This window comes from Salmo salar, chromosome 06 (assembly GCF_965601325.2).
Source record: "Salmo salar chromosome 06, fSalSal1, whole genome shotgun sequence".
NCBI lineage: Eukaryota > Metazoa > Chordata > Actinopteri > Salmoniformes > Salmonidae > Salmo > Salmo salar.
Genome location: NC_138296.1, coordinates 85,610,796 through 85,623,491, shown reverse-complemented (window position 1 = coordinate 85,623,491; position 12,696 = coordinate 85,610,796). Strand labels below are relative to the sequence as shown.

The following is a 12,696-nucleotide window of genomic DNA, read 5'->3' as shown; positions in this document are numbered from 1 at the left end:
TTGTATTGCCAAAGAAATGCACTCGTTTTACTATTCAAATAAAAATGATCCTCCAGACTAATTAGCTCATATTCTGAAGTTCAAGACATATTCAATTTAAAAGCATTTTTCATTACATAACTTAAATGCATTTAATAAATAAAGATCTTTAGGGTTACGGTATATTTTGGAGTGTTATACATTTTCATAAACAATGTGGGATGGCAGTATCAAATGTATGTGAACCGGATAATATTTACTCAACAAGTTAACACCACCATTTTAGAGCACTTGGTAGGGTCCAATGTCCTCTGAAGCCCAATGAGCGAGAGAAGCTGAAGGCAAAGGCTAGGTAAATGTCACTTTTACTGTATGTTCATTCTTAGTTTGCGATATGTATTTCTATAGCCGTGCGTGCAATACTTCAATGTATAACTTGCAATCGCAACATTCTGTAGAATTATTGTGGGAAGAACAGAGGCTTATTGCTTGCTAGATAACCAGCTGGAGTCAATGATGAACTAGCCCATGATCGTGACTCAGTTCCATAACACGAGTCAAGAAACGCGGTGTTCGGGTCTGAACATGAACACGCATCGCTTGCGGTACGGTTTTAGAAGCAGAAGGACCTTATCTTTCATAACGACAAATAATGTCCCACAAACAAAAGGTTACATTGATACCTTTTTTATGGTTGTGTTCCCACATGGACATATTTCCATGTTACAGTGCTTGTTTACGGAAAACAAAACCTGTGCTAATTAACTGTCTGCTCTCTGAACACCTGTGTGTGAACTCAGCATGTCACTGAAAAATACTGCCAGCTGCAACTGTGTAAAACCCGTTTAAAACAGTTTACAGGAACATTGTGTGCATTTTGCGTTTGTGAAATTAAACTAGTGATTTGTTTCTAGAACCGTACCGTAATTGAGAATCGATTCACATTTAGATGGAGTATTTGGCTGTAAGAGCCAATTCGCCATTTAAACACATGTATGGTCCACCTTGGACTAAAGAGTGAAGTTAGGCTCCTTTAGTCCAATATTGGGCTAAAGTTAGCTTGCTGTGGTAGTAACATCAACAACAAACCAAAAAATGAACGTGTATTTGCTGATAACAGTTGTGTGGACACTAGGGTAAACAGTTCGCTAACAACTAATGTTCATCTAATTTAGCCAACTGGTTGTGGTCCACTAACAGTTAGCTTGCCATTATTCAACCGGGTTCGTCTCTTTATGCATTCTTGCCAACTCCTTAGAACTTGACAGCAGAAACAGACTTGCATTCATGCTGGTTTATTATGCTGTCACACATCTATAGCTGCACCAAATATTTTTTTATAGAATGTGGCTGCATACAGTATACTGTAAATACATTTTTTTTCACCAACCAGGAAACAATGGTGAACTTTGCTGCCCTGATGCGTGACCATTGGGTGAACATATTTGTCCCCCTCGGCTTTGTGATCGGGATCTACATGGACAGCGCACAGGACCAGAAGCTGACTGCTTTCAGGAACAAAAGTGCATTGTACAGCAGGTGAGTTAAATCTGCACCCACTGATGCACAATATAGAGGCAAACCATACTGTGCTGGCGCAGATATTCTCTTTTCACAAACTATGGCAGATTCAAGACCAGTCCGGCCCAGTACATCTTGGTCTTCTGGTTTGAATCAGGCGTCGGTATCTAGCCTTCATATGAAAGGATACATTCCTAGCAATAGTCCAAATGTGTACTGATGGTCCTCTGAATATTCTCCCTTATGTATAGGGAGCTGAAGCCAGGTGAGGAAGTCACCTGGAAGTAGACCCACCCGTCACCTGGAATATTTGTGCCCCAAGTCACATCTCCTATTGTCTGGATGGTTTTCAAATCAAGTACGCCAATAAGAAGTTTCTGTCACTGTATCGACTAATAAACATGTCCCTTTGTCAGCTAGTGAATCATTTGTGTGATAAAGTATACGCAATCGTAGCAATAATGCAAAATTGGACACTTCTATAACAATATACTTCCATTAGCAACACACAGAAACTAGGATTGATTTACACACCAATATGCAAGACAGTTTTAATGCAATACTTACTGAACAAGTAAAGGTTAATATTATAAATGGGCTATTACAGACCTATTACTTTTGATTGATCATTGTGTTCCAGCATTGCACCATCGTTTTTGGAAGAGTCTAGAGGAGTTAGTTGTAGAGGGCAATGCTGATGCACTGCTCAGAGTTCATTTGACTGCTGTCCTAAAACCAGAAATTCTTCCTACACATAGTGAGAGGTCAAGGATGCAGCATATATTTCTTGTCAAACTTGTATTAGAGTCCCTCCATGATTCAGGATCGCTGCAGAGGTTCTGCAGTGTGAATAAGCCCTTTCTCAAACAGCAGCTCAGCCAAGGACACCTGGAAGAGAGCACAGAATTACATCTGTAAGAAAACTGCAGTGCAGTCTGACCCAAGCACTGACTAGCATAACTCGACCATCCAAATATCTGCACTACTGACATGCAGACGGCAGCGTACATGTTGATAAACATACCTTGTCCTCAGCCGACTCGCATGGCAAGCTGCCCACTGTCACAAACTTTGGATACGCATGGATCAGAAACTCCATGCCATCTGTTTGCTGAAAGAGTTACATCATGTTGAACACAAAGGCCATCACTGCAGTGCAGCATCTCAGGCAGGAACACGTCACTGCTATGGTAGCAAGGCAATTCATTCATACCTCTGCTTTTATTTCAATGCTCTTGGGCTCCTCTTTGTGGTAGACTCTGGAGTTATCTGCAGTGTAGTAAAGCCAAACTGCTTCTCCATCACTGCATAACCTGCAGCAGCACAAAGAAAAGTCAAGGTCATTTCTGGGAACATTTTTGTAAGAGCTATGCTTTTGTAAGTCATAGGATGATACATGTCAGATCTACCTGGCGATTCCAGAACGGATGAGTCTGACTCTGGTATGGCCCCTGATGGTCACACCCACGTCCACAGCCTCTCCATCCTCCCACCTGGAAGGAGCTCCCTGGACACTGCTGGCCCGCTCCTCTGTGGATTATAACTAGAATCAGTAACACGGGCCACGTGGCAGTCTAGACCAGGGTCCGCCCCCTCCCTCCCCCGGGTGAACATTTGTTTTTGCCCTAGCACTACATAGCTGATTCAAATAACCAACTCATCAAGTTGACTATTTCAATCAGCTGTGTAATGCTAGGGCAAAAACCGGCAGGACCGAGTTTGGGAAGCCCTAGAGCAGAGGTTCCAAACTTTTTCACTCAGCCCCCCCTTCCAGCATCAGGGAACATCCAGGAAGTTACATCCCGCACCTCATCTATTTCTATAGGCACTAGCACTGTTCAAACTGTTCACACCCCTCTAGTTGGTGGAGAGAATATTTTGCAGGTTTAAAGCTTACTTCCTACAATTATCCACATTTTGTCATGGGGAGCATAGAACATTTTGCCGTTTTAAAGCACATTTTTCTGCAATTCTATACATTTTGCATGTCAAATGTGATATTAAAATGAGTCAAATATCAACAAAATCTATGGGCCATAACATTTTTTTATTTAAATGCTGAAATGGGCTAGTTGATCCGGACATTTCTGACAAGTTCTAAATAGGTCTGTAATGACTAACATGACAAGAGGAACTGATTATGCACTACCCAATTTTGAAATTGCACCATGTACATTCTACTATTACAACTTTCAAGAGTAACTTAAACCAGATGGAGTTCCTTAGGGTGGGGGGCACAGTTTGAACTACTGACCTAGGAGTCAAAAGTCAATGTTGGAATTTCAGCAGTAGATTGTGGTACCTGCGGTGAGCATCGGGGGGAGACAGTCATGGAGATAGTCCCTAGCTTTCTGATCCACAGCAGCATCCACAGGGGCAAAGGTTGATAGCTTCTTCATCAGCTCTTCTATTCTGGATAGGAACTGCGCCCTGCGTGGATCCTCCTACACACACAGACACACAGGACTTTCAAGAGGGTGCAACATTACAGAGAATGTTCACATATACACTACCGTTCAAAAGTTTGGGGTCCCTTAGAAATGTCCTTGTTTTTGAAAGAAAAGCCCATTAAAATATCAAATTGATCAGAAATAGTATACATTGTTAATGTTGTAAATTACTATTGTAGTTGGAAACAGCTGATTTTTAATGGAATATCTACATAAGCGTACAGATTCCCATTATCAGCAACCATCACTCCTGTGTTCCAACACCAGTCTCAACATCAACAGTGAAGAGGCAACTCCGGGATGCTGGCCTTCTAGGCAGAGTTGCAAAGAAAAAGCCATATCTCAGACTGGCCAATAAAAAGAAAAGATTAAGATGGGAAAAAGAACAGACACTGGAATGAGGAACTCTGCCTAGAAGGCCAGCATCCCGAAGTCACCTATTCACCGTTGAGACTGGTGTTTTGCGGATACTATTTAATAAAGCCGCCAGTTGAGGACTTGTGAGGCGTCTAGTTTGAGAAACTGACACTAATGTACTTGTCCTCTTGCTCAGTTGTGCACCAGGGCCTCCAACTCCTCTTTCTATTCTGGTTAGAGCCAATTTGCACTGTTCTGTGAAGGGTGTAGTACACAGAGTTGTACGAGATCTTCAGTTTCTTGGCAATTTCTCGCATGGAATAGCCTTCATTTCTCAGAACAAGAATAGACTGACGAGTTTCAGAAGAAAGGCCTTTGTTTCTGGCAATTTTTAGCCTGTAATCAAACCCACAAATGCTGATGCTCCAGATACTCAACTAGTCTAAAGAAGGACAGTTTTATTGCTTCTTTAATCAGAACAACAGTTTTCAGCTGTGCTAACATAATTGCAAAAGGGTTTTCTAATGATCAATTAGCCTTTTTAAAATGATAAACTTGGATTAGCTAACACAATGTGCCATTGGAACACAAGAGTGATGGTTGCTGATAATGGGCCTCTGTAGATATTCCATTATTTTATGTTTTAATTCAGCTGTTTCCAGCTACAATAGTCAATTTACAACATTAACAATGTCTACACTGCATTTCTGATCAATTTGATGTTATTTTAAATGGACTTTTTTTTTTTAAAGCTTTTTTCAAAAACAATGAAATTCTAAGTGACCCCAAACTTTTGAACGGTAGAGTATATATATTCTGTAGAAAAGACATTCTTACTTGCCATGGGGCATAGGCAATGATGTCAGCTCTATCCGTTCAACATTCTGAATTTTTCACCCTTCTGAACACACCCCTGTTGAGAGTAGGTGCTCAGAGGTCAATTGGACTCCAGCGACAAGTAAACAACAGTGTCTGAAGTACCTCGTCTGAGTTCTGCACCCCCATGTAGGTCAGGTAATCCACAGGCAGGCCTCGTCTGAAGTCCACGTCCTCCTCCATGGCCATCTCTAGGGCTGCTGGGACCACCTGTCAGAGATCATATTCTGCATCAAACACAACACAAGCCTATACTTCCAAGTACATCCATGTTGTATAGACATGACATTGTATATCATTCAATATTTTAGTTTTTTTTTAACTCAAGTGTAAATTGATCCATGCCCAATCTACATCAAAGTTGATACAAAATGAGACAGAACTGGACAGTGTCACATACAAGGAAAGCAGAGGATTGACAACACACCTTTGCCAGTAGGTTTCCCCAGCTGTTCCTCTGGTAAGATGAGACAGTGATGTGGAGGGAGTGAGCATCCGGCAGGCAGTCCCCCTGGTGGATAAACCCTCGGGGGAAGTAGAGGAGATCCCCAGCCTCCAGAACCACCTCCAGGATGGGTTTCCCAATCTCCGACTGGCTGAAGTTAGCTGGAGGAGGAGGAATAACAAATCATCTGGAAGGAATGAGGCTGAGGCAGAGGGGACTGGGAAGTGATCTGTCGTGCTTATAGTCTATTTATAGGAAAAAGAGTGGACAAAGGAATACTTACGACTGGAAACGACAGGCAAGACCTCATCTTCTGACCTAAAAAGTGTAGCAATCAAACATCCCAGAAAATATACAGAATTAGTTTAATGATATGAATCTGGTTCAAAATGGGTTGATGCATGCACTGGGTGCTGATCACCTTTTTGGGAATTTTATAAACTGGATTTAGACTGTTCATAACTCAGTCACCTGGGGTTGTAAACTCTCCAGTGCTTCTTCCCTTCCAGCTGAACCACAAAGGCCTCGATGTCATCATAATGTGGAGCAAAGCCTTGTGTTCCTGGAGGTGTCAGATACCTGGGGACACAAAACTACTTTACTGTAATGTCACATGAGGTGAATCAATATTCAGCATGAGGTAAGGATGCATCATAATAGTTTGTCCTCAAAGGAAGGAAATTATTTTCACAGTCCCATACATGTTCAATGACTTTCAGGGCTCTATTTTAAACAAACCTAACACAATGGTAAATCTTAGCACTGGTGAAAGGGGTTTAGGACCAGGGATGGGTCAGAAATATTATTTATATTTTCATTGGAGTAATTATGAGCGCAATAGCTGGGGCAAAAGAGCTGGGTTTGGCAAATAAATAAATTATAGGTGTGGAGAGGGCTTGGCTACTCACTGGCCAATCAATGCGTGTCAACGCTTAATACTGTTGTCTTAAGTTCTGGTTGTTATTGACAGTCTGCATTGTCATCAACTCCAATCCGGCGGAGGGCACTGAATATTCTCTTCCTAGTCCATTGTGGATTGATACAGTTTATTAAATAGCACAGGCTACAGTAACAAGTTATAGCAACAGTAAAAACAGCCAGTGTTTGCTCAGTATGTTGAGTGTTGACAATCAACATTGTTGTAATTGGCTTCAACGAGTATAGGCCTTCACTAGGCTCTCCTAAATTGTATTTTATCTGTGAGGCACGTTCTCAATAAGCAAGATATAGCCTAGGCCTACAGTTGACATGGTAATATGGCAGGAACATGTGAATACTTTTGGAGGAGTGCATATTTGGTAAGCGGACAAGAGGCGCTCTGTGGAAATGGGGATGGATACAAACCTAACGGAGTAGCCTATTCACTGCAGGTAGGCCTATGTGAATAATGCAAAAGCTTGACGGAAAAAGCCTCATGAGTAAACCATTTAGAAATGTTTTATGGATAGGCTATTTGGCAAATGCATGGCCATGACAAGAAAGACAGCAGACACATTTCTGTTATAGTAGGGTAAGGGTAGCCTATAAGGGATTTTTTTTATTTTTAATTAAATGAAACGGAAAAAATACATTTTTCTAAAAACGAAGGTCACTGGATCATCTCATCTCTCATTCCAAAACAGGAGCTGGCTAAAATAATGTACTATAGCCTACCTAGATAAAGTGGCTGCTCCCAAATGTGATCTTTTAATAAAGCTTTGGTGATTAAGATTTATTTCAAAGCGTTCTCACGAGCCAAGCCCTTTATGATAGTCTTGACAACTTGGCAAATGCATTACCAAAAAAAAAACAGCCTTCATTGAGAGAGGAGGCTATGCTTGGTTATGTTTTTAAATACGAGGTTACAGCACAAAAAGAACATTGCTCTCGTTCCATGTGCATATGGACACTGTGCGTCACGGCTGGATAGGCTGAGCTTCCGCCGTCAGCCGGGTTACAACCAAGACCAGTTTCTGGTTGGTCTTAAATAGCCCCACCAGCACTGCCTGAAACTGGCACACGTTTTTAAGAACACAGCTCAGATATTGCCACCCCTCCCACTAGCGAGCTCATATAAGACAGGTAAATTACCAATCCTGGCGTTAGGTTTACAAACATCAAGAGTATGCATTTGACAAGTGCACTGGCTTAACGCAACCCAGAAATAGAGCCCTCAATGTTGTGTGAGAGCATCTCACTGGTCAGAGGTTGTCAGACAGGGTCACTCACACGTTAGCTCCTGCCATGCTGCCAAACTGCTCCTGGAGGATGGACAGCACACTCCACACAGTGGAGGAGAAGGCCTGGGGGTTCAGCATACGGAGGGAGCAACCACTCTGGATAATAATAAATGTCACTTAACACACGCTTTTCCCGAAGCGACTTAGTCATGCATGCACACATTTTAGTCGCGGGAATCCAACCCACTACTGGCGTCATGTTCTACTAACTGAGCTAGAGGACACATGGTTAGGTTTCAATATTATGAGGTACTAAGAACTTACTACATGTCACACAGATATTGGCACGATCTAAATTCTAAAAACTTGCTCACACTAATTAAATAGAAATTGGCAATCAGGAGACTTTAATTTGGTTTTTACCTCATAGAATTCCCATACAGTGAAAGGAAGAGCCCTCCCTGGAGGATTGTGCGTGTCTCTTTTGCCGTTTGTGTAGCTGGTGACATCCAGGTTCACTCCATACTGAACATCATCCTGGAAATGTCAACAGCAACATTAACCTGATCTGATCAAACAAAAATGACAGAAGATGTCTAGCTAGTCATGACACCTTACCTGTCTTAAAATGCGATCAAACTCTGCTGTGGAGAACAGTCCCTTGTAGTAGTCTGGATTCTGACGTTTGATCAAAACTGGCTTCTTTTCCCATGTATCCCTGCGATGAAGGAAGTCAATAAAGTTAAAAGGATATCTCCCTGTGCAATCTAGTCCATGATTGTACTGTGAAAACCAAAGCTACACAGGCATCAGTACCCGAAGAAGCTCATGGAAGGAATGGGGTGGATGAGCCACTGGAACAGTCTGCTGGCCCTCTCCCGGCTGTTGCTAACTTTAGCCAGGTCACTCAGCAGAGCCTCTAGTGCTTCTCCGCTTTTCTCTCCACACTGCACCTCCTGCATACAGCAAGACAATGACAGGTATGGCTAGAGAACCACAGTCAAACAGTTACAGTATGTGAACAAGTGGCTTCAATATAGAGGGAGTGAGTTTGATTGTACAAACTAACTTCTTCAAGTCTCTCCAACCTCTCCTCTCTCTGAGACGATTTCATGACCTGCTTGACCATCGGTTTCATTTTGACCTTTTTGATGGATTTTGGGGGCTGGAAGCCATTTTCCTTTCGCTTCTTCTTCTTTGGTGTAACCTAGAAAATCATCCAGTAGGCAAAGGCAATCAGTTTGAAATGGTTTCGGGTAATCATATGCACATTGCAAAAGTATATTCAACAGAAGGACATTATTCAACAAGCCCACTTCACATTGCATCTGTTAGCTAGCTTTCTTCCGTAGATTTGTCAACCCAGTTGATGTGCGTGCCTGCCTAACACGAGACAATGTAAAGTCACTTTTACCAAAACTATCTGAAATTGCAGGGGGCAAACACCAGTAATAACGTAACCCCAAGTACCTGCACAGATGATGGTTTAACTTCAGGAGTCGATTCTAATAGCGCATTTTTGTACAATTCAAAAGCTGACACATGTTTCTTCTCCATGTTGTCGAATATTTTTTAATACTGACGTCATCAACATGCGGCAAAAGGGACTCCTTTTGTACTGTATGTAAATTACAAATCTCCAGCTTAATAAAACACTTTATCGCCCTCTACTGTGCAGGCAGTGATATTCTCTACCAAAGATGCTGGGGCCTCACGCAAAAGTTGGAATTTATAAAAATGTAATTTGATGTGAGAATGTGCTCACCTCCAGGCAAACATTAGACCATGGGTATGAAAATCTGCTATTGGGCAGTTCGAGCTGATCACTTTGTCAAGACGTTGACACATAAAACAATGAACCAGATATTTAACCGGATGTATAAATGTGAAGCATGCGGTTTAGCGTTTCCACTCACTACCAAATATGGTGATGAGAGGAAGCCCAGTGGCAGGCAGCGGGAGAAGATTGAGCTAGATGGGCTTTGGCTGACATTCTGCAAATGTTCTCATCAATGAAACATTTGATCCGCACAAAGTTATCTGTTTTGACAAAGTTTGAATTTTTTTTTTAGAAGGAGTGCAAGGGCGGATTGAGTTACTGCACACCCGCACTTCACAGAGCAGGTGTTCCCAGATGGAAACATGCAAAATAAAACCGTCAATAGGATCTCACTGTCCACCTCCTTGCTTGAAACTAGCTCTTATGAGAACCGCCAAAGGAAAAGAAGACCCAGAGTTATCTCTGCTGCAGAGGATAAGTTCATTAGAGTTAAATGCACCTCCGATTGCTGGCCAAATAAATGCTTCACAGAGTTCAAGTAACAGACAAATCTCAACATCAACTCTTCAGAGACTGCGTGAAACAGGCGCTTCATGGTCAAATTGCCACTACTAGAGGACAAGCTTGGGCCAAGAAACACAAGAAATGGACATTCAAATCAAATCAAAGTTTATTTGTCACGTGCGCCGAATACAACAGGTGTAGACCTTACAGTGAAATGCTTACTTACAGGCTCTAACCAATAGTGCGAAAAAAAAGGTGTGTGTGTGTGTGTGTGTGTGTGTGTGTGTGTGTGTGTGTGTGTGTGTGTGTGTGTGTGTAGGTAAGTAAAGAAATAAAACAACAGTAAAAAGACATTTGAAAATAACAGTAGCAAGGCTATATACAGACACCGGTTAGTCAGGCTTATTGAGGTAGTATGTACATGTGGGTATGGTTAAAGTGACTATGCATCTATGATGAACAGAGAGTAGCAGTAGCGTAAAAAGAGGGGTTGGCGCGTGGTGGGACACAATGCAGATAGCCCGGTTAGCCAATGTGCGGGAGTACTGGTTGGTCGGGACAATTGAGGTAGTATGTACATGAATGTATACATTAGACCAGTGGAAATGTGTCCTTTGGTCTGATGAGTCCAAATTTGAGATGTTTGGTTCCAACCGCCGTGTCTTTGTGAGACAGAGTAGGTGAACAGATGATCTCCGCATGTGTGGTTCCCACCATGAAGCATGGAGGAGGTGTGATGGTGTGGGGGTGCTTGCTGGTGACACTGTCTGTGATTTATTTAGAATTCAAGGCACACTTAACCAGCATGGCTACCACAGCATTCTGCAGCGATACACCATCCCATCTGGTTTGCGCTTAGTGGGACTATCATTTGTTTTTCGACAGGACAATGACCCAAAACACACCTCCAGGCTATGTAAGGGCTATCTGACCAAGAAGTAGAGTGATGGAGTGCTGCATCAGATGACCTGGCTTCCACAATCACCTGACCTCAACGCAATTGAGATGATTTGGGATGAGTTGGACTGCAGAGTTAAGGAAAAGCAACCAAGAAAGTGCTCAGCATATGTGGGAATTCCTTCAAGACTGTTGGAAAATCATTCCAGATGAAGCTGGTTGAGAGGTTGCCAAGCGTGTGCAAAGCTGTCATCAAGGCAAAGGGTGGCAACTTTGAAGAATCTAAAATCTAAAATATAGTTTGATTTGTTTAACACCTTTTTGGTTACTACATGATTCCATATGTGTTATTGCATAGTTTTTATTTCTTCACTATTATTCTATAATGTAGAAAATAGTTAAAAATAAAGAAAAACCCTTGAATGAGTAGGTGTGTCCAAACGTTTGACTGGTACTCTATGTACGGTCACTGTGGGGACGGTGCCTTCGATTAATGAAGCCGGTGACTATTGTGGTAAATTCCTCAATGTTATTGGATGAATCCTGGAACTTATTCCAGTCGGTGCTAGCGAAACAGTCCTGTAGCTTAGCATCCGCTTCATCGGAGAACTTCTGTAATGAGCGCATCACTGGTACTTCCTGTTTGAGTTTTTGCTTGTAAGCAGGAATCGGAAGGATAGAGTTATTGTAATATTTGCAGAAGGGAGGGCGGGGGAAACAGTGGCTGGCAAACAGTGATGAAGTGGGTATACTCTAATTTTGCCAAAAAGTTCCCAAACGGCCAAGCGAAGGAAAGATGCCCTGTGTGAAAAATTATTTGAGAAACAGTGACATACACTCTGAATGACCTAAAAGTATAAATCCCATATTGGTCTTTCATATTCAGGCCAAGCCAAACTGTACTTAGCAAGTAGGCTAATAGTATGCTTACTATTGAAACAGATACAGGAGGCAGTCAAATGAGTCAGATTCTTTTCATTGAGGTTTTTGCCCTCAAAGTCACACTTTTTAAAATAGAAAAACAACAAAATGACACGTTCAAAGTCCATAACAATGCTTAAACTACATCAGAAGACCACTTTTGACATCTGGGTAAAATCAGAACACCTTCTGATCAGTCTAATTAATTGATATGGCGTATACCTCCACTACACTACTTTGTGGGCTCCCGAGTGGCGCAGTGGTCTAAGGCACTGCATATTTCAGTGTTGAGGTGTCACTACAGACACTCTGGTTCAAATCCAGGCTGTTACACAACCAGCTGTGATTGGGAGTCCCGTAGGGCGGTGTGTAATTGGCCCTGTGTTGTATGTGTTCGGCTGTTGTAGGCCGTCTTTATAAATAAGAATTTGTTCTTAACTGACTTGCCTAGTTAAATATAAATAAAACATATGTAGATGGCATACACTGTACCTGCATATACCCTCTATTGCTGGTGAAGTTCCAGGATGTTTTCTCACATTTTTGAAAACTGAGAAGTTGAATATAATAAACTTTGATTAACTTATAATTATGGTTTGTAAACTAAGACACACAGACAATACATGCAACATATACCATATTTAAACTGAATATATAAATATTGATTTTGAATATTCGATTAAATAGATATTTTATTTGAAAGTTGAACGCAATAGTCATTCAAATCAAATCAAATGTTATTGGTCACATACATATATTTACCAGATGTTATTGCGGATGTAGCGAAATGCTTGTGTTCTTATCTCC

General features: G+C 41.7%; 1 protein-coding gene and 1 long non-coding RNA gene across 3 annotated transcripts in view; one reads left to right on the top strand and one right to left on the bottom strand.

Annotated features, from left to right (window-relative positions):
• Positions 1–198: 198 nt before the first annotated feature.
• On the top strand, positions 199–1,915 carry LOC106608198 (NADH dehydrogenase [ubiquinone] 1 beta subcomplex subunit 1). Its single transcript, XR_001329409.2, has 3 exons — positions 199–331; positions 1,373–1,518; positions 1,752–1,915. It is a non-coding gene; the product is annotated as an NADH dehydrogenase [ubiquinone] 1 beta subcomplex subunit 1 (long non-coding RNA).
• Positions 1,916–2,021: 106 nt separating this feature from the next.
• Positions 2,022–12,696, bottom strand: part of LOC106608197 (ribosomal oxygenase 1) — a 44,935-nt gene continuing 34,260 nt past the window's right edge. The window contains exons 1-15 of one of the 2 annotated variants that reach the window (XM_014205995.2): positions 9,258–9,534; positions 8,857–8,994; positions 8,604–8,743; positions 8,406–8,505; positions 8,211–8,324; positions 7,837–7,943; positions 6,100–6,207; positions 5,912–5,946; positions 5,611–5,789; positions 5,289–5,393; positions 3,803–3,944; positions 2,910–3,030; positions 2,714–2,813; positions 2,525–2,611; positions 2,022–2,388 (exon numbers count right to left, since the gene is read on the bottom strand). In XM_014205995.2, coding sequence (XP_014061470.1) covers positions 2,320–2,388; positions 2,525–2,611; positions 2,714–2,813; positions 2,910–3,030; positions 3,803–3,944; positions 5,289–5,393; positions 5,611–5,789; positions 5,912–5,946; positions 6,100–6,207; positions 7,837–7,943; positions 8,211–8,324; positions 8,406–8,505; positions 8,604–8,743; positions 8,857–8,994; positions 9,258–9,344 — 1,632 coding nt within the window. In that variant the 5' untranslated portion in view covers positions 9,345–9,534 and the 3' untranslated portion in view covers positions 2,022–2,319. Of the gene's footprint in view, positions 2,389–2,524; positions 2,612–2,713; positions 2,814–2,909; positions 3,031–3,802; positions 3,945–5,288; positions 5,394–5,610; positions 5,790–5,911; positions 5,947–6,099; positions 6,208–7,836; positions 7,944–8,210; positions 8,325–8,405; positions 8,506–8,603; positions 8,744–8,856; positions 8,995–9,257; positions 9,535–12,696 lie in introns of those variants that run through there. The other variant, XM_045721079.2, reaches the window with a different exon arrangement.